This window comes from Paramisgurnus dabryanus, chromosome 13, assembly GCF_030506205.2.
Source record: "Paramisgurnus dabryanus chromosome 13, PD_genome_1.1, whole genome shotgun sequence".
Lineage (NCBI taxonomy): Eukaryota > Metazoa > Chordata > Actinopteri > Cypriniformes > Cobitidae > Paramisgurnus > Paramisgurnus dabryanus.
The window spans coordinates 19,167,581-19,195,339 of NC_133349.1; the positions used below are offsets into that span (position 1 = coordinate 19,167,581).

The window sequence follows — 27,759 nt, forward strand, 5'->3', positions numbered from 1 at the left end:
AATTTGAATTAAACAAAACAGTGTTGTTTTTGGTTAATATCCTAATTTTCTTAAGTTTGATTACACAGAATTTATAATAAATGAATAGGCATTACTATATAAAAGGTCATTACACTGGGGCACCATCTCACACCCCATACTCCCTCCCCCAATTTGAGAACTATTGGTTTGAATGATATTGGCGTTCTTACTGGCAACAAAGGGCAAGTGCGCAGCTTATCTTATCCAGCTGCTTATTATAAAATGCTGTAAATGCTGTAAAAGTATACATGTAATGCCTAACTCTGCCCACACGTGACCTCCTGGCTGTTACCACAGTGATGAGTAACATTGCCAGAGGGCAAATTTATAAACATTGACATTAATTATCTTATGGTTGATTTTTTTTGTTTTGTTTTTGAATTTATTCATGATAGTTCGTTCATTAAAAACGAATGGTAAAACTATAAACTGTTAAGTTGATTGGCTGCAATTGGGCTGTCTGTGGAGTGTTTATACTTCATTTTTAAGTGCTTTTTTACTACAGCTAAATTTACCATCGAGAAATAAACATAATTTTAGGATTTTATTAATTTTAATCTTTTATTTCAAAACTAAACGAGCCTCTAATAGTGCGTTTTTGTTGTGCAAGAGTATTTGTAACATGCACAAAGTTATATTTCTTGAACCATAACTTGTCCAGTCACTTTAGCTAAAATCAATTTAGGTCACTGAGGAATACCAAAACACTTACCAGAGACAAACAAGTTCCAGATTTAATTGTGATTGACATCCAAACGTACCAATGGTCGAAACAGAAACAGTTTCAAGCGTTCCACCCACAAGGCCACTATCAGCCAATGAGATTATTCATCACAAAGAGACTGGGCGGGGCATGTGGTATCGGTCTGAAAGGTAACAGGTTGTGTTTAGCAAGTGTTTCCCCTGGGGCACATTACTGTAGTTAGGTCTGACATTTTAAGACACTGTGTATACCATTAGTTTTCATGAAGAAAAGCCACAAGAGCAGAGCAAGAGTAGAGTGAAATATAAGTTTTGCCTTAAAACATCAGGTACGTTAAATCTTATTTTCTTTTCGCTGTAACTGTTAGTCGCTAAGTCTGTTAGCATATGTAGAAATTGATGCTAAGTTGTTTGTCGCGCGCCAGATGAATTTCAAATCATTCTTGAGCTTAACTTCTCTTCATTGGGTGTAACGCTTCTGTCAGTTGCTTCGAGGTCTCTGTTTTGTCTCATTTTGTGTTCATTTCAAGTGGCATTCTCAAAAGATGGATTAATGTCTCTTTAACGGATTATTGTCCGGCCAGGGTAATGTGATAAACATAGATTTTTTTTTCTCTGTGAAACTGAGCGCTTCGCCTCGAGAGACTTATGACGTTTCGTGCGTAGCGCAGGTGTATGGACAGGTGAACACCTGCGCTACTCGCTATGGGAACTCATGAGATAAGTCTTACGTGGCAAAACAACTTTTTTCTGTGCTGTGATGATCTAAAGTCCGCTAAGTACATTGAGTCTGTTGTTATAATAGCTAAACTTTCATTCAAATGAATAGGCAACATGAACCGTGTCGTGAGCTGTCAGCTTAAAAGTACCAGGTACGACAATCTGTCAAACGTTTCAGAGTAACTAACGTTATAGATAACTTTTTTAAACGTTTTTTAAGCGTTTATGTATATACATTTTTTTTTAGTTCTAAAGCTAAAGTGTTGTTGTTAATATAAACGTCAGGATCTTTAGTGATTTCAAACCGTGACTCATTGCGGAAGAATTTCATAGAGCCAGCTTGTTCTTTGTCCCAACACAAATTCTTTACAATACTACTTAAGGTTCTCAGTCTTTATATGGGTTTTAAATTACTTACCAATTTTATAGACTGAAAAGCATTTTAAGTAGTCACAAATGGAGATGAAATCCAGACATTTTGTTCTACCATAGATATTACACTGGCATCATGGACATCTGACAACTAAGTGCTGCTGAGCCATAGACAAACATATCACAGTATTTGTGTTAACTCTATCATTGCTGACTTGTCTTTAATCCATTATTGTGATTTACAGCTCAGAAGCAGTTTATGCCTTTATCCAGTAGTAAAACTGAGAACCGTGTGCAATGGATATGTGGGCTTCTGAAGTGCATGGCTGTATGATCTTGTGTTTAGCAACACTGGAACCTGTTTTAGTCATGCCAGTGAAGTTCATTAGAAAGGGAGAAGATATTCTTGTTTGTCTTGAAAGCAGAAGACAGACTGAAATTTAGAAGGGAGGGGGCAAAAATGTTATTGAAAAAGAAGAGTGGGATTTTGGCAGGAAACGAGAAATGCCAATGGGAGTTAAGCACTAGTGGAACACAGTGAAGGGATAACAGACTTAAATATGATGAAAGCTGTAATCTCTGTTTCTCCCCTTTGTCAGGTAAATTAGCCTGTGAGGTGCCCGCAAAAGCACCTTCTATTAATAATCTCAATTGTAATATTTATTTATTAGATATTTTTTTATTAGCTTGGCTTGGTTTATGTATGTTAACATTTTAAACAATACTAAAACATATCAACAAGTAAAATAAAATGAAATCAACAAGTAAAACCTAAAAGGTATTTAGACTACCGGTATATCAAAAAGTATAGCCCTCCAGATTGTTTTATCCTTTGTGGTAGCCCTTTATCACAAAAAGGTTGGAGACACCTGGTTTAACCACTGATCTATATAAATGACTGGATTGCGCATAGAACGCTTGACGTAACTGCGTGACGTGAAGCCAGCGCAGAGTTCGAGCCGCCATCTTGGTATACCCAACCGGCAGAGAGCGTCATTGACTTCCATTCAAAATCATGATCAAAATTTACCCCCTTTACAGCGTATCAGTTACACAAGGTTAATTTTTAGGATATGTGTACGTTAATTATTTGTTAATCCTGGTGTTTTTTGCAATGTTTATGTGTTAATCGGGCAGGATAATGGATTTATAAAAAACCGTTAAGGTGAGTGTGTCTGTTGCATTTGTTAATGACACGGGTATAAATAAAGTTTTTTTGACATTCAGCTACACTGTGACGGTCAGCGTTATTTCTCTAAATAAGTTTAGGTAACTTGTAAGTTTAGATAACATAATTTAAAACTAGCAAATTATTGCATGCACATACGGTACAAAGCATGATTATTTATATAGATTTCAGAATGAGCACGTTTATTGTCATTAATACTAAATATGCTGCGGTCTGTCTGCTGATCTGATACTGTAATAAAGATGAATGTATAATAACTGATTAAAACGCAAAATGTACAACTTTCAGTAAATAACTATTTACATGCTTTGGACGTTTGTGTTGTAATAATGTACAGGGTAAGTTCACATATAAAAACGAAGACGAGTAAAGTGATATTTTATCATTAAAATCTGATAACGTCCATTGATTTAATAGAACGTTTGGGTATACCAACATGGCGGCGCGGTGGCTTCACAAGTGTGACGTCATGCGCAATCCAGTCATTTATATAGATCAGTGGGTTTAACTCATTTACTCTGACAATGCTAAGCATGCTTATGCCCTCTAATTCTGTTCTGAAGAATTTCTGACATAAAATTATGTTTTAAGTGATGCAGCTCAGATTATTGATTTAATTAAAAATCAGATTTTGTGTAATTTGTTTTTTAAACACCCTTTTCTTTAAGAGAAGTTGTAAAGGGGACCGTTGGTTGTAGGCATTGCTTGCATAGGTTAAATGAAAGGTAGGGTATTTGTCTGACCTATGTATTAGTATATAAATACAGTTGTTCTAAGAAAGACATGGAAAGCATGTTTTTTACTATCATCCAACATTGTTATGATAAAGCTTTGAATGTTTGTGTTTGCAGAATTGACACATGGCGATGTAAAGTGTTTAGTTTAAACAGAATAGTCAGTGTGTCCGCTGTCATTGCTTCAGAAAGTTGGAAAAATAAAGTTTTTTTTTTTACTGTTGAACATTTAGACTACTACACAGATGTGTACAATTTAAGATGTGCTGCTGTACTGATTTTTTCCAATAACGTTAATTTGTGTATGTTATTACCCCTGAACTGGCAAAACTTGTGAATGTGATTGACAAGCTAAGGTGTCTCATTGATGGTGGAAAATACATTATAAGGCTATTTTGTACCTACAGTATTGTTTTTAGTTTTAAAGTTTTGGAGGGCAGACAGGGTAGAGGAAAGGACAGCAGAGGAAAACTGAGAAAGAGAGGCTACAGGCTATAATTGTAATACAGAAAGAATATATAATCATTTGAACAGACATAAACAGTGCTTTTTACATTAACCAGTCTTTATTTTCCTGCCCTCTCTTTATAAACTGTTTAACAGGAGATATATTTTCTTTTTATGGCACAGATGCTTGTATCTGGAGTCCTGGACTATATGAATCAATTGTGTTCATTCTCTGATATTAGTGAGGTAAAGAAAGAATGAATGATAGAGAGACCAGTGTTCCCTACATAGCTGCCCTTGTTTTCTGCCCCATTTCACTGTAATAATGGGAAAAGGGTCCTCTTTCTCCCTCTCCGTCCAACTCGCAGACTCCCTCCATTCAGCATATCTGATAATGCAGTGCAGAAAGTCTAAATGGTGCTTCTGTTTGCTTGGTCACTGACACACTGACAGAGAAAATAGATTAGTTTAGACCATGACCGAATTTTGGCTGTTTGTTTGACCAGACGATTGTTAACCATTGAAGGTGAGACAACAGAATACTATATGGAGAAACTAGCGTGAATAGTTTTCTTTGTAATAGGGACCATATCTTTGCCTTGTTGTGTTTGTCACTTGTTTACATACAGAGCAGTTTAAAATAGTATGTTCCTGTTAAAACTATGATGTTCTGTTCCAGTATTTTGAGCCATACATGACACTGTTTATATGATGCTTAGACATGTTTTGAACACTGGAAAGAAGACCTTGAAGGATCAGCTGCACAGAACACTTCATAAGACTAATGACTAGAAAATGTTTCAACTTATTTCAATTTCAGTTACATTAAGGCTGCATGATTATGACAAAAAAAAATCATAATTGACGATTATTCATCTTGATTTTGTAATTGCGTTGATTATTGTTATTGCCGATTAATAGATTTTACATTGAGGAAATGTTTGAAATTTTTATAACTTTTTGTAAAGCAGGCGCCTGGTAAATTCTAAAAATCCAAAAGTAAATAATATAATTGTAAATCACAAATAATTATGGGAATCATATTGTAAGTAAGAAATACAAAATGAATATCTAAATAACGTCAACTTAGGACTGGGCGATATATCGGAGGAGATTTTCAAGTGCGCATCAGTAGCTGGATTTCCATCCAAACGTGATGCGAATCTTTTCAAAATTAGCAAAAAAGAAAAACAAAGAAATGCAAATAAGGTGCGTTTCCATCAAGTTGTTTGAGCGAATGATGGTGGTATTGGATAACTTAGTAACCAACAGTGAACAAAACTGTGTGCGTGGAAAATAGAGATAGGACCGCATGTAGTCACAATGGGGTATTTGCCGTGCAGCTTTTAATTGCCAAACTAATCCTTTACATAGAAGAAGGAATGCAGACTTTTTATGAAGGCATTAGCAGCAAGGACATTGCGACCACATCGAGCCCCATATATGGGAAAGACAACTCCAACGAAAATAGCTAGATGGTCAGTTCCGTGTACGTCAGAATTAATTCAGAAAATGCGTCAACATCTCCCATTTTTCGCATTTAATCTTTTTCGCATAAACCACCTCAAGCGAGGGAATTTTAATCGAAATTTCTTAAGTTTTTGATGCAATACTTCAAAATGCCCATAAAATCATGGTGACGGAAACATGTGACGGCTAGTAAAGCCGGTTCCGTGTTTAGTAGTAAATCCCCATCACCTGCTTTCTGATAGAGTGACATTTACTACACAGAGCAGAATAGTTCACTGACAAGCTTGGCAAAATCGCAGGTGATTCTTCTGTGATAATGAATGCGAAATTGCCCACTTGTCAGTGAATTACAGCTTTGTGTAGTAAATGCCACTCTATCTGAAAATGAGAAACATCATAGACAAATAGATAACTGTAATTGAGGCTTTTGATATTATGTAAAGTTTCACCCGTAATTTTAATCCCAATTAGTTTTTTGATTGCAGCCATACTTTGCAGTATAAAAAAATAAAGAGATGAGGACTAGTCACACATTTTATTTAGAAATGTTTGATCACCGGTCTCTATAAAAGCCAATCAGAAGAGATGCAGTAGCATCATTTACTATAAAGCTGGAAAAGCCAGAACATTTTCTAATACAACTCAAACTGTGCTCATCCTATAAATCTCAAGTGACTTGAGGGTGAACAAATCATAGGGTGGTTTTTATTTTTGGAACTACAGTACTATACCTTTAAATATCATATGTCTGTGGTTTTCAGTTCTATGTGCAGTTATTTAAAGTCTGTGCCCTTACTAGTTTTTATGTCAAGGCACGAGGGTCTCTGGTTATAAAAGGTTCAAAACACAATGCCTTTTATATTATAGTAATGAATGAATGAAAGATACTCGTTTAGCTCTGTGCTATAGTACAAACTGGTTCCACACAGAAATTGTTTGTCGTATTTGTATAGACCTCAGGATCATGTTTATAAGATGGCCGGCCGTATACCTGCTGCTATCTACAAAGCCAGGTCAGTAGCTTTTACAATCTTTTATGGAGTTCAAAGTCTGTCGCCTGCGTTTTAAACTCCACCTGTCCAAGTGTGAGAGTATAGAAAAGACAAAAATCCCAGTGAAACCACAGTGAACACAAATGATGAATGAATCTGTTTGAAGCACCTGTGACTATCTGTCAACACAAGACTCCCTACCTCACGTAGGACCTCAACGCTTCTTAATCCGATCTCATTTTTAACCTCATTCAACACATCATTCATCCCAAAAATATAATGAGCCCCTTTATTGCATCCCTAATGTATTACAGTCATGAAGGCTCCTTACTTTATTTGACATGTAGTAAATAAATATATGCTTTAATAACTGCTTTATGAATGGATTCTTACAATGTTAATATAGTGACACTTTGTTTTAAGTAAACCTTTGGTTATTTTAATAGTGAGATGAAAACATTCTGATTATTGTGAACCTGAAATACTCAATTAGACTTTTCCTATAGTTTTTAGAAGAATGAGCTAGTTTTTAGTGTGTTTTATTACACTGGTTCTTGATATCGTTCTGTCTGGCTCATACGGGAAGGGCTTTACAGACTGCTGATAGGGATTACATTACAGAGTATGTGGTGTGTTGCTATGTTGTCACTTACTGACACGAAAAATACAGAAAGAGAAAGCAATAAAGGTGCGTCTTTTTATTTGGTATGAGTGAACAGGAATGATGATTGCTTTGTATTTATGTCACTAAGCTTTGACAAAGGTGATGTCCTAATCTTTTCCCTATGCTTGAGTCATTGTCTCTTTTATTTCTGGTTCAGCTGTCATCATGATTAATCTCCGATAATGTTCACTACACTGTAATTGTGATGTCTTAAAATGCTCTTTGTTCCCTTGTCACACCCTTCATTCTTTAATCTATACACTTTCATTCCATCACACCACACACCTTTATTTTTCTCCTCTATTGCATCACAAGTGTGGAGGTTTCTTAAGGAGAGATTGGTTCAAGATGAGTACAAAACTACATGTAGGGCTGTACCTAATCACATGTTTTTTAAGGCGGAATGACTAGTAGAAACACAGATCATAGCGGGACAACAACACGAACTAACTTAACATTAAAAGGTTGTATCTAGGTTTACAATTGTTAATAAAGTTGACCAATTGGCCTAGTCAAAATGAAAAAAAAAAAGAAATAGCGTCTTTGTTGTTATTGTTGTGTGTGTTAAAATGTGTATATAATGAAGGACGTTGGATCTCATCTGCCAAGAATCACAGCATTGAGTGAGATCTGCTACTGGACGGTCTCAATGTTCATGAATTAAAGTAGTACTTGATTCTGATTCCACTTTTTTAACTACAGTTAATGTATAATGTTGCTGTTTGAGCATAAACAACATCTGCAAAGTTACAACGCTCAAAGTTCAATGCAACGGCAGATATTTGCTTTAACAGTAACCGCTTTTAAAAAACTACCGCAAACGGCTAGATTGCCTACAACTGAGCTTCTTTCTGGGTTATTGACATCATGCACCCCAAAATTACACAAACCCTGTCCCCAGGATCACACAACATGTTGGGCTGCATTATATGTTATATGGCAGTAATTCTTAAAGTGTGGTCCGCGGACCACTAGTGGTCCGCCAAACCCCCCCAGTGGTCCGCCAAAAGATGACCTAAACTAGGCAAGTGTTTATACAATAGTCACTTTTAATTTAAGTAGATTTTTAATGCACTTAACTGCGATATCAGTTCTTGCCATTCTGTTTTAATAACGTAAAAATGGATCGGTGGCTAAACCAAAGAGGAGTCAAAAGAAAAGATCAAGCGTCAACTGAAAGCAGCTAAAATCCACAGATCTATTAGTTTTGTAATGTACTAGTTTTTGTTTCATGTGTAAAATCCCTGTAATTTTAGTGATTTTGGACATTAAGGGGAAAAATTTTTTTCAGCAGTTTATTGTTACCATAGTTACAACCATAGACTTCATATACCCACCAGCTCAGTTTTAAACTAATGGCTCTTTGGAATAACATTAAGTGGGACCTAGGCTGTTATAGTATGTTGAATTTCAGTTTTTTTTCACATGTGCAGTTTGTTGTTCATTTTAAACTGCAACTCATTTCACATTTACTTTTTCTAATGAAATAAAATTCATACTGTATAGACGGTTTCATCGGACGCACGTGATAAACGTCTGATCCGAACCTTACTTCCGGTTTCGTCTTTTTTAATGGCCTGACTAGTTGCTAAACTGATCTCTTGAACAAATGCCTCGTCGAAAATAACAAATGTTTTGGTTTCCTATGTAATCTATGTGTTTTTTTTTGCTTGTTATATAAATAAACGTTAAAAGAACTTTGTTGTTATTTATTCTTAGCAGAGCTTACCGGAAGTTACGTGCGGACCGCGACAGCCGCTTGTTTATGTTGTTAATGCTGAAACGGTCTATAATAATTTCTGAACATAGCATTGCATTTGTGTTTAAAAAAATTGTTTTTGATTTGAAACAGTTGCATATTAAACTTAAATTTAGCTTATCCTTCATATTTGGTTGTTTTTTTAGGGGCGTGTTAGAGTGGGATTCTGTTAGGTGGTCCTCAGAAAAAAATTGGAAGATAAAGTGTTCCTTGGGCTGAAAAAGTTTGAGAAACACTGTTATACAGTAAGGATGTAAACAATAAACATTGCTGTTTGGTTACGCTAGCCAGTTAGTTACATGCTAATTCATACTTATCTGACAAATGCCTACAAACACATGCAAAGGTATTTTTAAATGAACTTCAAATGCTGACATTTGTGTTATTCTTTGATTACAGCTTTTATGTACGTTAGTGTTTAGTTGCATGCTTCTATAGCAGTGGTGACCAACCCTGTTCCTGGAGATCTACTTTCCTACAGAGTTCACCTCCAACCCCAATCAAACACACCTGAACCTGTTAATCAAGCTGTTCACGGCTACCTTAAAATTAGGCAGGTGTGCTGAACCAGGATTTGCTCTGAAGCCCGGCATACACTGCATGTTTTTTGGCTGTCCCAGACCAAAGTTTGCCATTGTGAAACAATGGTCACGATTTCGTGGTCCTATGTCGTACAGTGAGAGAGGTCCAAAGACGGCCGTTTTCCTGGTCTTGCATCCAAAGATAGCCTACGGTAGTTTTCTTACAGTGTCAGAAATTCAGCATGATCAACACACAGTGTGTGTTTGCTGCTATGACCTGCGACCCACTGATCTAAAGTATGCAGGAGGGTAGATCTACAGGAACAGGGTTGATGACCACTGTTCTATAGCCACAGGCTGTAGTAAAGCCATGGTTTGTTTTCATAATAGGCTCATAGTTCTGGTGACACATATTTGGCTACACTCATAGTGATCGGAAATGTTGATGGCACTTTTTACGAAACACCGGAACATGCAACTAGCCATGATGGTAAGGGGTTTGACATGTCCAGACAACATGTGGAAGATGGTCAACGAATCACAACACACTGGGCCACAAGTGCCCCCATTGAATTTCCCATGAATTCCAGCAGTCAGTTTATTAAAATATTTAGATGAAGTTTTTTAAAGCACCTCCTAGTAACATCTTAAACAATGGTTCCATCAGCAGATCTTTAAAAAGAGCCAAAAATGTTGCATATGTGTGTGTGAATGTTTTTTTGTTTCTCTTTCTCCTAATTTCATGTTGGGTCCAGTATGTCTGCTCCTGTCTCGGGAAGAAAGACTCCAGTTGACCATGGTGTTCAGATTCGCTTTATAAATGACCTGCAGGATACCGGAGGGGGAGGGACCGGGAGCGGACCGCCTCGAAAAGATGGTCCAAAAAAGTCCTCTTCCCGCTATGGAGTGGCCGTGAGGGTGCAGGGAATCGGTGGTCAGCCCTATGTTGTGCTGAAAGAGGGAGAGAAAGGGGATTCTTATGGAGTGCAGTTGAGAACCCAACCACCTGCCTACAACAGCCTGCCTAGGTAATGTTTGTCCTTTGTTAAGGCCATTATAAAGATGAATCCTGTGTTGTCTTTTGCACGATTACTGCTATTGTTGATTTCTTATGTTATAAAAGTATTTCTTAAATATATATGAAAGCCACATCTGTTCTAAAACCTATGGAGCTGCCTACTTAAGCATAATATTTTGGCATTGTAGGCATCCTCTATGTTTTGTACAATTATATTCAATACCAAAGAGTATATTAAAAAATATTTTTGTGCTTTTAATAAGGGTGTAAGTAGAGATGCATCAATATATCGGCCAATAATCGGCATCAGACGACAAAAGCAATTTTCTCCCTATTGTCTATCAGCCGATAGTCATTGCCGATATATCCTGTCAATCAAAAAAGATCAGGAAAATGCAATGAATTTGAGCTCTGTGTATAGAAAATGTAAAGACACCACTAGTTTAATGGTCATTATGTGAATGACCCTTCAGAAAATGTAATCTTCAGAATTTAGTTAATGCAAGTTAATATAATCACAAAACTATCAGCATTGGCAGATATCACTTTGACTAATTTGTATCTAATATCGGTGCATCTCTACTTGTACTCTTTGGGGTGGTTTCTTTACCCTATAAGCATCATGTCATTTGCTAAAACCAAACTCTGAAATTACTTTAAGACATTTGTAATCTGTATGTTTATGTATCTCCTAATGGTTTTGTTTGAATGCTTAGGAGGAGAGAAGATGGAGTAATCCAGGGCCCGTATTTCTCATCTGGAGATAGCGCCAACTTGCGTAGGGCTCATTCTCACGGATCCCTGTTGGAAAGAGAAAGCAGCAGTGATGACTTTACAGATCAGCTTCGCCGTCCCCTAGGAGATGGACGCTCTGGTAGTTACGGTAACCTAGATGGTGGTATTGGTGTGGGATCAGAGAGGGAGCGTCCTAAAGAAAGGATGGAGAGAAATCAGTGGGGTGGTTCCTACCAGACAGGGCTGAATGGCACTTTGGGTAGAGGAAGAGGAGGAGGCAATCACTACACATCAGCAGAATCTGTTGAAATATCTCAATACAGTGAGCAATATCAAAGCCAATCAGTTCCCAGCTCCAACCGTCAGACCCCTGTCACCAGATTCATCAATAAGTTTGAAGGGGGCCCGGCCACACAAGCAGATAACCCTGGAGTCACCGCTACGGGGCGCTATCCTGGCATGAATGGCGAAGACAGACATTCATCTTTTATTCCGAACAAATTTACCTCACCACCCTCTTCCTCACCTGGTTCAGCCTACAGCAGTGTGGGGCGGAGCCCCGGGTCGGTTGCCAAGGTCACAGCTGTCACTTCATCTGCCAATCAGTGGTCCACTTCAGTTGATTCAGTTGATGTGAGTAATTAATGAAATGAGCCGTCTATGTATGTATTAGTTATTCATAATCAATAAGGTGCCAGACAATAAAGTAGTCAATAAAAATCAAGCTTTCGGTCAAAAGACCATCTTCAGGGTATACAAACAACAAATGCGGCACATCACTTAACTATATAAGATGGTCTTTTGACTGAAAGTTTGGTAAGGTTATTAAAACCTGCTGCTAAAGGATTTAAGTGTGCAGACGTCTTTATTTTTTTAGTTGCAACATTTTAAAAATATGCATTCGTTGTTTGGGTGAATACTCTAGTCTGTAGCTTGTAAAATTACAGTATGGCTATTTAATTTTGCTGTCAACCTTTCGGAACAGTTTTTGCATCAGAAGCCCATCTATTATACTTTAACATGCTAGATTGGCAGCTCTATGTTTTGGAAGATGCAAGTATGTATATTAGGTGGAATCTGAGTAGGTTACAGTAAAGTTAATCATCAACCTGATACTCTGTTAACTGACACCAACTAGCTAAATCAAGCCAAATGACATTCAATGCACGACAGAAGAGAATGGAGTGCATACTCGTGTTACTACTCAGACGGATCCATTGTTACTTCTCAGATTGTTTAAGAAATATTTCTTTGAGAGTTTTTTTCACACTCGTTATATGTGTCGTGTTAATGTTTAATGAGCTTTGTCTCTTATCTTCATGTGCTTTTAGGTAACCCCTGACCTCCTGCTGGACCAGGGTCAAAGTTCAGGGTCAGAATTCTCAACCGAAGATCAAATACAGCAGATAATCTATGATGTTCTGCGTCAAGGGTAAACCAACAAAATATATTATATTTTCCCATATAAAAAGTGTCTGCATGATTGAAACCTTTTCTATAGTAGTTGAACTGTGAAATACTGTATTTTATCATTTAAATTAATTTCTTGATCTTTATATTAAAAAACTTTGCACTCCTGATGTTATCAACTCGTAGACAGAAACTGAAACCAGATCCTCTTTATTGCTCATCAGATGTATATCAATAACCAGAAAACCATTAAAATGACATTAATAACTTTATTTACATAACATTTATGGATTTGGCAGACGCTTTTATCTACAGCAGCATATAGTGCATTCAAACATTTTAATCATAATGTGTATTTTCAAGTTGAGCTACAGGAACACCATATAAATAACACATTTTACTGTATATATCAATCTTTCAGGAGTACAGAGGGAGATGCTGCCATTAAGCGTAGGGTTCGAGTAATCTGCAGTAAGATTCAAGGACTGAAGGTAAATGCATGTTTGTTAAATGAAACACTTTAAGGCAAGACATCTATTTTTATTTAGTCCGATTCACTGAAGTGACACAAATCAAATATATTTACATTTAGATGTTTAGTACATTTAGTAAAAAGATGTTTAGAGACTTACAACAGTGAGGGAAACAACAATGTAGTTCATCTTAAGATGGCCATAACATGAGTGCAAATGTCAGGATTTAACCATGACACTTGTAATTGCTATCCACATAATGTACCCAACCCAAAACTCAGATACCTTCCTGCCTTTACCACCAGTATGATTTTTACCCACCTTTAGCTTGATGCTGAACCTCAGCTTTCAAAGCATTTAAGGTGAACTGAACCATAGTCTGAATGACTATGCGCTGGAAAACAGGCAACTTTTTTGACATTTTTGATAGAGGCATCATTTTTTTTCTAGAATGCATATAGCTGGACAAAATTAAAAATATGTATTTTTGTGAGCTAAAAAGATAACTTTGACCCTGCTGTTGTCTGGTTTTATTGCTGATTTTAATTACTGTTAGGTTATTTGACAGTCTTTACTCATTCAGATAGGAACTGGGGTGATTTACTGCAGTTGTAAGGTTGGCACTTGTTGGATTTTCTGGCATCTGTCAAATTGGCATTACATTAATGGCTTTTTAGATGCTGGCATCTCTTGCTTAACTGTAATGAATTGGCAGCAGATCCCACATCACTTAAATCAGCTGAGCTCAATTTGGAGTAAGTGGAATAAGCAATATATTTGCCTTCACCGTTAGCTACCCACAAGAACACTAACACACGCATTAAATAATGTTTAACAATCAATTTATTATAAGCATAGTTACATTCACATACAGTCTTGTTCAAAATAATAGCAGTACAATGTGACTAACCAGAATAATCAAGGTTTTTAGTATATTTTTTATTGCTACGTGGCAAACAAGTTACCAGTAGGTTCAGTAGATTCTCAGAAAACAAATGAGACCCAGCATTCATGATATGCACGCTCTTAAGGCTGTGCAATTGGGCAAGTAGTTGAATTAGTTGAAAGGGGTGTGTTCAAAAAAATAGCAGTGTGGCATTCAATAACTGAGGTCATCAATTTTGTGAAGAAACAGGTGTGAATCAGGTGGCCCCTATTTAAGGATGAAGCCAACACTTGTTGAACATGCATTTGAAAGCTGAGGAAAATGGGTCGTTCAAGACATTGTTCAGAAGAACAGCGTACTTTGATTAAAAAGTTGATTGGAGAGGGGAAAACCTATAAAGAGGTGCAAAAAATTATAGGCTGTTCAGCTAAAATGATCTCCAATGCCTTAAAATGGAGAGCAAAACCAGAGAGACGTGGAAGAAAACGGAAGACAACCATCAAAATGGATAGAAGAATAACCAGAATGGCAAAGGCTCAGCCAATGATCACCTCCAGGATGATCAAAGACAGTCTGGAGTTACCTGTAAGTACTGTGACAGTTAGAAGACGTCTGTGTGAAGCTAATCTATTTTCAAGAATCCCCCGCAAAGTCCCTCTGTTAAAAAAAGGCATGTGCAGAAGAGGTTACAATTTGCCAAAGAACACATCAACTGGCCTAAAGAGAAATGGAGGAACATTTTGTGGACTGATGAGAGTAAAATTGTTCTTTTTGGGTCCAAGGGCCACAGGCAGTTTGTGAGACGACCCCCAAACTCTGAATTCAAGCCACAGTACACAGTGAAGACAGTGAAGCATGGAGCATGATATGGGCATGTTTCTCCTACTATGGTGTTGGGCCTATTTATCGCATACCAGAGATCATGGATCAGTTTGCATATGTTAAAATACTTGAAGAGGTCATGTTGCCCTATGCTGAAGAGGACATGCCCTTGAAATGGTTGTTTCAACAAGACAATGACCCAAAACACACTAGTAAACGGGCAAAGTCTTGGTTCCAAAGCAACAAAATTAATGTTATGGAGTGGCCAGCCCAATCTCCAGACCTTAATCCAATTGAGAACTTGTGGGGTGATATCAACAATGCTGTTTCTGAAGCAAAACCAAGAAATGTAAATGAATTGTGGAATGTTGTTAAAGAATCATGGAGTGAAATAACAGCTGAGAGGTGCCACAAGTTGGTTGACTCCATGCCACACAGATGTCAAGCAGTTTTAAAAAACTGTGGTCATACAACTAAATATTAGTTTAGTGATTCACAGGATTGCTAAATCCCAGAAAAAAAATGTTTGTACAAAATAGTTTTGAGTTTGTACAGTCAAAGGTAGACACTGCTATTTTTTTGAACACACCCCTTTCAACTAATTGCCCAATTGCACATCCTTAAGAGCGTGCATATCATGAATGCTGGGTCTCGTTTGTTTTCTGAGAATCTACTGAACCTACTGGTAACTTGTTTGCCACGTAGCAATAAAAATATACTAAAAACCTTGATTATTCTGGTTAGTCACATTGTACTGCTATTATTTTGAACAAGACTGTATGTTAAGCAGCTACCAGTCAAATATAACAACGCATTTACAAATTCTGCCCGAGCAACTATTTATTACACTTTCTTATACTTTGATTTTCTTTATGATTATAAAATGAAAGATAGCTATAAAATACAGTAAACAAGACTAATCTAGAAATAAACTTGAGGCTGTCATTTAAACTGTACAGTAATGTCTGAGTCTGATGTGAAGGGTGCATTATTCTCTGTCTGGTTCAGTATAATTACTCAGACATAGAGAGAAAAGCTTCAGGGCTGATAGATGTGTTTGACTTTCAGAGCACCTGAGCTCAACATATGCAAGTCCAAACGTTTGCTGATTTATCACTTTTTCTTTTTATATTTTAGTTCATTTGAGTACTGCATTCTATGCTGTATATTGGCAAAAATTTAATTATGTATAGGATTCAAAATAAGTTTTTTTAAACATGACTGTGATTGGTATTTTTAGATATATTTATGCTTTTCATTTTCTTTATTTGCCACCTGGGAATTATGGGTCTATTTTCTCTATTTTTCTCTAAGCAATTACTTCAAATTATGATCCTTATGCAAGATTAAATCTTCAAGCTTGTTGTGTGTCAATAAGGTTAGCAAACCACTAATGACTAGTCTGTTGCTTAGATGCTATCATGGGGGTAGACGTGGATTATAGTGGCTTGGGTTAATTGGAGCATAATCTGGTAATACCGTGTTTACATGGAAAACCTGTTTTGCACACTCTGCATTAGCGGTTGTTCTGTTAGCCATTGACAGTTTAAACATGCAGTATATGACTGTCAACAAATACTGTATCATGAAGTAGTCTGTGCAGGGAATTCCTTAGTTTTCAAACATGCAGAATTTAATGGTGGGATTTAAATGAGAGTTTTTTTTCCTCTAGGGAGCTCAGGTGAGCAGACCTGATGACTCATTAAAAGAGGAACTTGAGAAACGTCTGGATGACAATGTCCAGCTACAGGAACAGCTGGGTAGAAAGAGTACAGAGCTACATCAGATGCATTCAGAGTAAGACAAACACAAACACAACTACTGCCTGCTACACATTTAATAAAACTGGCTGTGAGCCAACAAAGGATCACAAAGCATACAAGTTGCCGGCTTATGCTTTATTGTGTTTGTGTGTTCTTTCTTAGGCTGACTCAGTTGCGCATGGACAGGGAGTACGCAGAGTCTCATGTTAGAGAGCTGGAGGATCAGCTGGCAGGACTACAGCAGGAGCTGAGGAGAGAGTCGGACAAAGGAGCTCAGTCCGACAACATGCACATGGTGATTACACAAACACACGTTACATACAGTAGTTTACACACTGTACATGAGACTCCGTCAGATGCAGTCATAGACTTATGGACAATTATGTCAGAAAGCAAGCTATGGAAACATGTCTGGCTGCTGTCAAAATAATTCAGAATAGATGATTATTCCAAAGTACTGTATGAATTGAAGAGTGAAATGATGTCACTACCCTTGTGCCCATGTCCTACCAGGTTTTCTGCACAACTTCAAAATGTCTAATAAAAGTCTAAATTTTCTCACTAATGCCAAGTTCAGACTGCACGATGTTTTAAGTATTCGGGTCACAGATGTTTTCACACAGCATGACTATCTGGGGTAGCGTTCAGTCGCTGCTGAATTTCACACTGCATGACTTTACCATAAGAAGAATCGCAGACAACTTTGACCCAGCCCACAAACTATGTCTCACAACCAAATGCACATGAGAAGTGACAAGGAAACAGTGTGAGGTCACGCGTGCAAGACCGGAGTTCTCACGTGAGACTGGGATTATTTTTAAAAATGGTAGCCCGCAAGAAGCTTGCCATACAAATTGCATTTGCGCTCATTTGCTGTGAAAAGAAGATAAAGAAGTTTATGGAGAAGAAAATGGTTGGGGACTCCTCCCCGAACTTCCAGCTGCCCTGTATGTTGCTCTCTCATTGGCTGTAGGTCATCGCCAATATTATTTTCAGTCAGAAGGCAGGATTTTGAGAAGCGATTCATCTGGGATTCTCTCAGATCGCATCTTTGATAGTTCACACTGTGTGATTGTCACTCGCGTGAACGAGCACTGATTAGTTTGTGATTTCAGGCATTTGTCGGCGGGTTTCTCAAAACCTGTCAGCTAGTCAAAATCAAGGCTAAAATTGTGCAGTCTTAACTAAGAAAGCATTCATTGTGTTTTCATTTTTTGATTAAGCTTTCCCGGCAGTTCCTTTAATGCTTTCCTATTTGAAACGGATAGTGATTTGTCTTATTCTGTAACATTCAGATTTTGTTAGCTATCACTGGTATCCTGTGATTCTTGTTCATATCCAAGCAGGCGTACCAGATGGACAAAACATTGTGTTGTTGGTTGCTTTCTCATCATTTCAGCTGGTTAGGAATTGTTTTTGTGTGCAGGAATTGATGGCAACAAGAGCTGATTTGGCTGAAGCGGCAGCACTATGTCAGAGACATGAGGACCTTCTGAGACAGAAAGAGAGAGAGCTGACCGCTCTTAAGGGGGCTCTTAAAGATGAGGTCTCCACACATGACAAGGAAATAGAGACTCTCAGAGAACAATACAGACAAGATATGGAGCGACTACGAACCAGCATGGAGCAGGTGTCACAGGTAAACTCCTGTGATTGTAACTGCTTGGTGTAGTTTCCATGTTGCAAATATGTGACTCTCTCTGTGAAATCCAGACAAAAAATCTTATAATCTAATTATGGAAAAGTTTGATTTCAGTAATTTATTTCATTTTACTATTTTACATTTTATTTTACTTTTTGACGTGACCTTACTCAGATCATCAAGGATATATTTCACTGAATTTTCTGTATGTTATGTAGTATGGTTTTATGTAGAAAACAGTAAATCCTAAAAATGAATACGTTTTTTTTACGTGAAGTTATTCTGTGTCTGTGCCTCAGTCTCAAGCATCCATTGAAGCTGAGCGTCACCGGGTGAACTCCTCAGTGAGGACTCTTCAGCAGCAGTTGGAGGAGTGTAGAGATGAGGGGAACCATTGGAGAGAGCAGTTTCAGTCCGGTCGAGAAGAGCTGCGAAAAACCAAACAAGAGTAAGAAGCACTAGGTGTTCATTTAAAACCCATTGGATTTGATATCTTTTGTAATTTACAGATTTTCCATTTACATCTTCTGTTAATGCGTGCATTTATATGTCTGTTCTTTTCCCTTTGTGCATTGTCGTGCAGTGGAACACTTGTTCAACCAAAAGCAAAGTGAGAGACTCTCAGAATAACTGAGAGAAAATTGTAGATTGTTTTGTAGTGATGTGATTACACCATTAGTTTTTATACTTCTGAATCTTAGTCCCTAAAAGATCACAATACGATCATTGTCACTCTTTCCCCACCATTGATTTAGTTATCTTGTCAATTAAGAGAAAACATTTGCATAAAAAATACAGCAATTATCCACTAGATGGCGCACTTACCCAATTTATGAAAAAACTGAAGCCAAATCGTTATTTACTAATTTTAAACTCTGTGTATGTTTTGATAATCGTTCTGAATCTGATCTCTAACAAAATTCCTTCACAAATCGTTCTGAATCTGATCTCTAACAAAATTCCTTCACAAAAATGCAATTATTTCAGCTTTTTGCTAAAAAAATTTTTTTCAAAGAAAAATACCCATGTTTAAGAGTTTATAGGCAGAGAACAAAAATTACATATAGGATTAAATGTTTTTTTTTTCCTATTTTTGTTTGTTTGTTGATGGTTTGTTTGAAAGCAGAGAGTCTGTTCTTTCATTTGATATATTTGTATGTTTATATATTTTTATAAATCGATTTTCACAAAAGATTTTCACGAAATTGATAAAAAAAATGAAATAAATGATATATTTTATTTTGTTCAATTTTCAAACAGTAAATACTTACTAGTGTTTGAAGATAGTGAAGATTTTTTTCACATTTATATATAACTAAATAAACAGTACCCTTAAAAATATTCTGAGCATCAATCTGACATTGTATATGAGATCACCAACACAACACTACATCATACTACATAACCAATTTAATCCTGATTTCTAATTGAAATTAAATTTGTATACAAATTTGTATATGTTTGTATACAAAGATTAACATATGAAGATGACACACGTTTTTTAAACAAACATTTTTCTACTACTAACCTGTATCAGAAATGCAGCCATCAGTTGGGACTATTTTCGGTCCGATAATATATTCACACTAAATCAGTCATTTACCAACACAGATTTAAATTATTAGTAAATCCAATGACAATTTCATGGCTGCTGTACACAACCAATGCTTTACAAAGGCAAAGTGAAGTAACTACGCATTTGGACAAAATTGAGTCTTGGAATTTGTGGCATCTTTCTCGTCTCCAAGTCTCCTGGTTCAATTTTGTCCCATTTCAAAGGAACGAAAATTGCAGTGTTTCATTGGCTTGTGTAAAAACTTTAAGGGCATTTTTCTCACTTTCAATGTTCATGTAGTTACTATACTTAGCCTTTGGAGGGCAGTATAAGTGCATACTGGTTAACAAGCGCTTTTTGTGTTATGTGTTGTTAGGTTACTTCAGGCTCGTCTGGAAAAAGAGGAGTTTGAGGAGGAGCTCAAAGAGGTGCAGGAGAAAGTGACCACTATGAAACAGCAAATACCAGATCCCAAACACACCCAGACACTCAGCCAGGTTCACACCTTACTGTATTACTAAAGAGACTATACTCAAAGACGTTGTTTTCATTCCAGTCTTGTGATATTGTTATATACAACATTTGATCCCCACCCGGGTGTGCACAAGCAAATAGTCTTACATGCAAGTAATACCAGTACTGTATACACTGATACCAATGAATGACTAATGCCAATGGTTTCTCAGGAAGTTGAGCGTTGCCGTGCCGACCTGCAGAAGGCCCAAGCAGAGATGGATAAACTTAAAGAAAACCTTGATAAGAAGACAATGGAAATTGTTTTACTAAAGAAGAGCAAACAGGAGCTGGAGGCAGAGCAGAAATATGAGATTGACAGGTTGAAGGACCAATCGCGCAGAAGCAAGGAGGAGCTGACAAAAGCACATGAGAGAGCCAAACAAGTACAGTACATGAAATGATCACGCAATAAACAAGGTTTATATTATATAGTACACCACCTATTTATCTTGATGTATTTTTTTAAAACCCATCAGCTAGCCGAACCTTCATTGTTGGAGGCTCTGCGCAAGGAGTTGAGTGAAGCGCAAGAGGAGGTGGAGCGACTGCGCAGTCGGCTGCTCTCAGCTGAAGAAGAGCTGCAGTCAGAGAGCAACAAACTTGGCTCTCTTCAATCCCAATCAATCAGTCTTTTGCAGGAACGCAGAGATCTCGAGGAAGCAAACTCGCGCATGAAGGAGAGGATTACACGCCTGGAGGTTAGAACGCAGTTTTGACATAACTGTGTAACTGTACACCTTGTTGACTCTCTTAAATACAACAAAAATCTTTTTCTCACGGTACAGTGAGGATGTGCATCATCAGTCCTTAAATACTTAAAGCTATTATGTCATGTTTTGCCAGATTAAAATGGCGTCCTACGTATATGACCCCTAATTCTTAACTAACGTATGACAGTACTACCCAAAATCCCACCTTATTCCAGATGTTTTAAACCCATGCCACACAATTATTGACTCTTATTCATAAAAAATAAGGTGTTACTGTAGCTTACTGGTAGAGCATTGCATTAGCTGTGCAATAGGTTGTGGGTTAAATTCTAGAAACACACATACCGATTGTGTATACATTGTAATGCACAAATGTAGATCGCTTTGGAAAGTGTCTGCCAGATATGTAAATGTAATGCAAATGTATGTGTAAATCATTTGTATTCATAATTAATGCAACAATTTACTTAAAAATAGATTTCTAAATTATTTTTTGACACTTCTATCTGTTTGTCACTCTAGTCTCAGCTTCAGGAGCGCTTGTCTCAGAGTATGGAGGTTGAACAGGAGCAGCAGGAGGAGACCAGAAAACTGAAACAGCACCTTGAGGAGGCCAGACGTGAGAACGTCAAGCTGGGCCTGGAGAGGGATGAGCTGGCTCGCAACCTGGAGGAGAGAGAGAGGGACAGAGAAGGCATGCGCAAGGAGAACACACAGCTAGATGATCTGAGGAGACAGCAGGAAAGGGCGCTAGACAAACTCAACAAAGAGGTGTGTGTTTTTGACAAATTGCTTCAAATGTGACCGTAAGAAACACTTGAAGAAACTGTTTCTCTCTCTCTCTGTGTCTTTCAGATGGAGCGCTTGTCTGCGTCCTCTCGTGAGGAGGTGCGGCTCCTTCAGGCTCAGCTAGACGAGCAGAAAGAGAAGTGGAAGAAGGAGCAGCATGACTCTCAGAAAAACACCAAAGAGAAACTCAGTGAGCTGGAGAAAGCTCAGAGCACTATTCACTCCCTACATGAGGAGGTGTGACGCAGACCTCCTGCATACCAATAATTATAGGTTTTATATATTATTTACATGTATTTATATTCATATTTTTGTATATGTAGTTGGCTCGTCAAAAGAAGGAGTTGTTTGCCTGTTATGAGGAGAAAGACAATATAGTTCTGGATAAAGAGCTCCTCACCAACCGTGTCAAACATCTGGAAAGTGAGTTGGAGACGCAGCGCAGCACGCATACCGACCGCTCCCGAGAGATCCGCAGCATGGAGGTGCTCCTTTCATCCTCCCATCTATTTTTCATTATTTTGTAACTGCAGCCACATATTGCATAAATCTATATGCATTGATGAATTGCTTATTTTACATTTGGGTGAGAGTTGGTGGGAAGGTCTGACACTTTTTCTGATCTCACTGTGTTGCATGCGTCCCTATGTGCAGGATAAAGTCAAGCATCTGGAGCTGGAGTTGGACGAGGAGAGGAGCAATGGAGAGATGCTGACAGAAAGAATCACCAGGAGCCGTGATCAGGTACTCTATACAGATTGTAGATATGAATCATGATAACAGCATCTGCTAAACGCTTGGAGAGTGACACTTGTGCTCTGTGTAGATTGAACAGCTGCGTGCAGAGCTCATGCAAGAGCGAACATCCAAACAAGACCTGGAACTGGACAAAAATGCTCTGGAGAGACAGGTACACCACATGTCCACTGAACAATATGGTGCATTATAATTGAGTTTTTATGGAGTGATGTTTTTGTTTGTTGTTCTTGGCTTGATTTGTTTAAAGGATTAGTCAATTTTCTTAAAAAAAAAAAATCCATCCAGATAATTAACCCACCACGTCATCCAAAATGTTGATTTCTTTCTTTGATCAATCGAGAAAAAATTATGCTTTTTGAGGAAAACATTCCAGGATTTTTCTCATTTTAATGGATTTTAATGGACCCCAAAACTTAACAGTTTTAATGCAGTTTAAAATTGCAGTTTCAAAGGACTCTAAACGAACCCAAACGAGGCATAAGGGTCTTATCTAGCCAAACGATTGTCATTTTGGCAAGAAAAATAAAAAATACATGCACTTTTAAACCACAACTTCTCTTCTTCCTCCGGCTGTTACATATATGAAACGCACATTTGCGGATAATTTTAAACAATAAACTGACACAAAGACATTAATTAGTATCATTCCACATACAACAACGTTGGAATGGTCCTCTTTCTCCACACTTGTAAACACGGGGGCGTAGTTTCGATACGTCATCCGTGACCGTTTGACATGATGACGTATTACGTGAGGTCGCGCTGGCATGTCACAGGACTGGAGGAAGATGAGAAGTTGTGGTTTAAGAGTGCATATTTTTTATTTTTCTTGCCAAGAATGACAATCGTTTCGCTAGATAAGACCCTTATGCCTCGTTTGAGATCGTTTAGAGTCCTTTGAAATTGCAATATTAAACTGCATTAAAAATGTTTAAGTGTTGGGATTTTTTAAGAAAATTGACTAATCCTTTAACTGCACAATACATTCAGATGTTTCACAAAGTTTTTTCACATCACTCTCAGATCAAAGAGTACAAGTCTCGTGTAGCAGAGATGGAGGGCCAGTCGCGCTCCTCTACTGGTGTGTCTCAGCTGGAGAGCAAAATCCAAGAACTCGAGGAACGACTGCGCACAGAAGAGAGGTAAAAAGGATCCTAATGAAATGCACTGTAATGTTTTTAAACCATGTGAAGTTGCACAATACCACCAATGCACTTTACGATCAAGCAATGTTTGTGGTAACCGTGGTATAAGCGGAATAAATGATGCACACCCACAGTGTATCAGCGCATTACCACCTTGGGTGTGCATTATTTTTAAATAATTCAACAGCCCGTCATCAATTATTCCTTACTTAAACATCTTAATTTAACTAAGTCATAGTTTTAGCCAAGCTTTGTCTGTGAAACCAGGCCATAATATACGTCATGCATAAGACCATTTACATACCTGTGTGTTTTTACAGGGAGAAAACCACAGTGCTGTCATCACAGCGACGCCTGGAGAGGAAATTAAAGGATCTGAACATCACCCTAGATGACGAGAGACAGCAGCACATAGAGCAGAGAGACCAGGTGACTGACATTCAAAGCTCATCTCTCTTTCAATCTGTGTAGTTGTAGTGAATCTGTGTTAAATGCATGCATCCGTCTGCAGCTGACTCTACGGGTGAAGGCTCTGAAGAGGCAGGTGGATGAAGGAGAGGCAGAGGCGGAGCGGCTTGAAGGCTTGAGGAGGAAAGCCATCAGAGATATGGAGGAGCAGCTGGAACAGAGGGAGGCGTTGCAGTCTCGAGTGACGGCGCTGGAGAATGAGCTCAAGTATGTTTGTGTTACTTTGTGTTTGTCATGCTGTTGTTTTTCAGTTAGCCCTGCAGAGGGCAGTGTGTGGCCCTTGTCTAGACTCGAATGCAAATACTTAACCATTCCTGCTCTAAAAATGCCATGTGACCATGACTTACACTGTACAGCAAGCTTAAGTCATGACTATTGAATCAATGGGCTATTGTGTGGGGTTTTTTTTAGTAGTGCCATTCTGTCCAGATAACCTTTGATACTTTACTCAGGGCAGCAGTGTCCAGACTGCTCATACCTTTAATCTCTTAAGGTCTTTATCTTTTAAACCTAACACACACGACTTTCCTCAGATCAGCCGACACACACTGCCCACTAGTGGACATGTTTTGAGTACTGCAGAATTTCGATCGTTGATCAATTTATGCCAAACCTTCTCTTGAATATCTGCACATTTTAGCTGTCTACTAATGCAGGTGAGTGATACGATCTGGCTGTACAGTTGGCATTCCAGTTCATCCCAATTTCGTTCAATGGAATTCAGGCTTTGTGTTTTACTCAGGTTCTTCCACTATGTAAATAATTTCTCTGTTGATTTTGTTTTGTGGCCAAGGGCATCGTCATTCTTCAACACAACAGGCCCCTCCCTGTACTGTTGTCACAGAGTTGGCGGCAAACAATTCTCCAGAATGTCATTACCACCTAATGACTTGTAAAGAATTGTTTTCACTGAAAGCCGAACCCATTCATTAGAACTTGTTCACATACTTTTGGCCATGTAGTGTATGTTGTGGTAGTGAAAAAATTATTTAGTAGGTCACATGGTACTTAAATTTAAAAGGAAAAGTGTATATACTGTACGAAGTACATTTTCCCTTTAAATTAATGTTTGGTTTTCTATACAAATGTATTTAAAAGTGCAGTTCCACTACCTAAATGCATCTTCAATCTTTCACCTCAGGAGGAAGATCCAGCAGGCCCGGCAGTCCGCTCTAAACTCTTCAGTGCTGAGCTCTGAGGATGAGGATGATGATAGATTATATGATCATTCCAGCATAACCTCCATCCTCACCGAGAGCAACCTAAAAACCAGTTCTTGCTGAAGAAACGGAGAGAAGAATTTGTGGAATGGGGCGTGAATGAGTTTGTTGTTGATGTGTCCATAAAAGGAAATCGGATTAACATGCAACTCCTGGACAATGTGTAACTTCAGTCCTGCTTTAAAATCAATATTTAGCAGTGAGACTTGAGTCATGAAGTCTTAAACCACTATGCCACGGTACTGTAACCTTACCCTGACACCGGACATTTACACTGCCAGCGAGTAGATGTCAGACATTTAAAGCAATAGATGCACTTTTTGAGGCAACCTCTGTTTTGGCATTATTGTAAATGTGAGAATAAGGCACCCCTTTATTTTAGAAAAGCAGAATATAATTGACCTCTGATGTTTTTATGTGCAGCATAGATTTTATTCACAAAAAGTAGTTAATAGTTAATAGTAGAAATATTTGATAAGGAAATGGACAACACTGGGTTTAGTGCCAAGAGGCTATTAGAGGTTAAAAGTCATTAGGGATTAGTAAGTGAAAGTAAGAAGTTTCATTTTACATTATGTGAAAGAGTAAAATAGAAGAAGCAAAGGAAGAATGATTGAATTTGATTAAAAGAGATGACTGCAGCAGTCTACTGTATGTATTTTGCAGTCTGTACTCGTATAAAAAAGCAAATCTGCCTGAATTGTGTTTTACACTGTGGTAAAGGCAAAGCAAGGGGAAGTTAATATATGGTTAATATTCAACAACATGCGTCTTAAAGATCAAAACTTGTGTTCTAGTTTTTCCAGTTTTGAGAGTATCAATAAAGGTGTTGTAATCCTTTTTAATTCTTGCTTCTCAGAATAGATGTATATTTTATTATGTTTACATAGATTTAGGGCAGGTGTGGATCCAGGGATGAGTAAATTACCACTACATTAATTCAACACTGAAATTCATTTAACATCAATGACAATAAAGAATTATATTTTTATTTTAAAAATTGTAATGTAAATTATGATTACCGAGTATGAGCTTTATATGTAGTGTTATAAACATTGCAGAGCCATTTAAAATCAACAGCACTATAACATTCTGTCTTTATTAAATAATGAAAACATCCATTTAAGTATGCTTACTGGATTTTTATCTTTAAAATAGCAAAGAAACTAAAAATGATTTCTGTGTTTTTTGTTTACCATGATCACTTGAATCTGTTGTTTTTAATGCACACTATCAAAGTAGCAGTTTATATAAAATACAGTAGCTAGAATTTGATTATTCATGTTGTGAATCACAGTCTGTCATTTCTTGATACCAAGCTGCCTTTTCCTCTGTATCTGTATTTATTACTTCAATACTTTTTCTATCCACACTACAGTTTTGATTAATGTGAATTGTACAATGACACTACAGTGCCTTGTAAATGCAATTGTTTTTCCTTCAAAGTAATACAGAATGATTTATGTACATGTATTTTGTATTTATGTATTTTTCATAGTATTTGCCACAAACCATGATCAACTCAATGAAAGCCTTGTATTTGTCAAGGAGCACAAGATTTTCTATCAAAAATAAATTCAGTATTTAGTAGTTTTTCAGTGTGCTTATTTATTTACAGATCATATTCAATGTAATTCAATTTATAATGGAACGATTTTTTTACAGTCGCCATGAAACGGAAGTAGCGATTGCCTCATTTTTCATGTAGTGACGTATAGAGGGTATGCATTGACGTCACTTTTCCACATGACCACGCCAGAGCTCGCCCTGTTGAGTGGCAAAACGTTTAGCAAAGTGGCTGGTTTTCATAGCGGCTGCAGTGAAAACGCCAGTAAAACGGACTATTATCAGCTTTAATTGAATTTAGTTGGCCTTAACAGTGACCCTAACAACTTGCCAAACAACCAGTAGTCTGTTGACATTGACATATGGCCTGACATTGCTTTTCCTGACCTATATGTTTTGTCGTGCCTAACACTATTAAACCATCCCACCTTTGTAGAACACAAGGCTCATCATATTTAGTCATTTAGCAGATGCTTTTGTCCAAAGTGACGCAGTGGTGGTTTTAAAGGCCAGGAGCAGAGCTTTGAATTTGATGCGAGCTGCTATAGGAAGCCAGTGTAAATTTGCAAAGAGAGGAGTGACGTGGGCCCTCTTTGGCTCATTGAAGACCACTCTTGCCGCTGCGTACTGAATCATCTGTAGGGGTTTGGTTGTGCAGACTGGAAGTCCAGCCAGTAGCGCATTGCAGTAG

The 27,759-nt window shown here is 37.6% G+C and overlaps 1 protein-coding gene across 1 annotated transcript; it reads left to right on the top strand.

Moving 5' to 3' along the window:
- Positions 1-491: 491 nt before the first annotated feature.
- Positions 492-27,092, top strand: cgna (cingulin a). Its single transcript, XM_065245753.2, has 21 exons — positions 492-1,052; positions 10,347-10,619; positions 11,326-11,977; positions 12,676-12,776; positions 13,176-13,245; positions 16,608-16,732; positions 16,861-16,993; positions 18,125-18,337; positions 18,640-18,788; positions 20,272-20,392; positions 20,582-20,794; positions 20,888-21,109; positions 21,644-21,892; positions 21,977-22,147; positions 22,234-22,395; positions 22,565-22,654; positions 22,737-22,820; positions 23,693-23,811; positions 24,135-24,243; positions 24,326-24,489; positions 25,424-27,092. Exons 2-21 carry the CDS (start codon positions 10,348-10,350, stop codon positions 25,563-25,565), a joined length of 3,561 nt encoding a protein of 1,186 aa, XP_065101825.2. The 5' UTR covers positions 492-1,052; position 10,347; the 3' UTR covers positions 25,566-27,092.
- Positions 27,093-27,759: the final 667 nt, after the last annotated feature.

What these genes read in the sequence shown, in the direction of transcription:
- cgna (XM_065245753.2), top strand. Translation starts at nt 10,348, where the DNA reads ATGTCTGCTCCTGTCTCGGGAAGAAAGACTCCAGTTGACCATGGTGTT. An exon ending in CTTCAGTTGATTCAGTTGAT is followed by an intron (nt 11,978 to 12,675) that starts GTGAGTAATTAA and finishes ATGTGCTTTTAG; the next exon opens with GTAACCCCTGACCTCCTGCT. An exon ending in CACATGAGAGAGCCAAACAA is followed by an intron (nt 20,795 to 20,887) that starts GTACAGTACATG and finishes AAAACCCATCAG; the next exon opens with CTAGCCGAACCTTCATTGTT.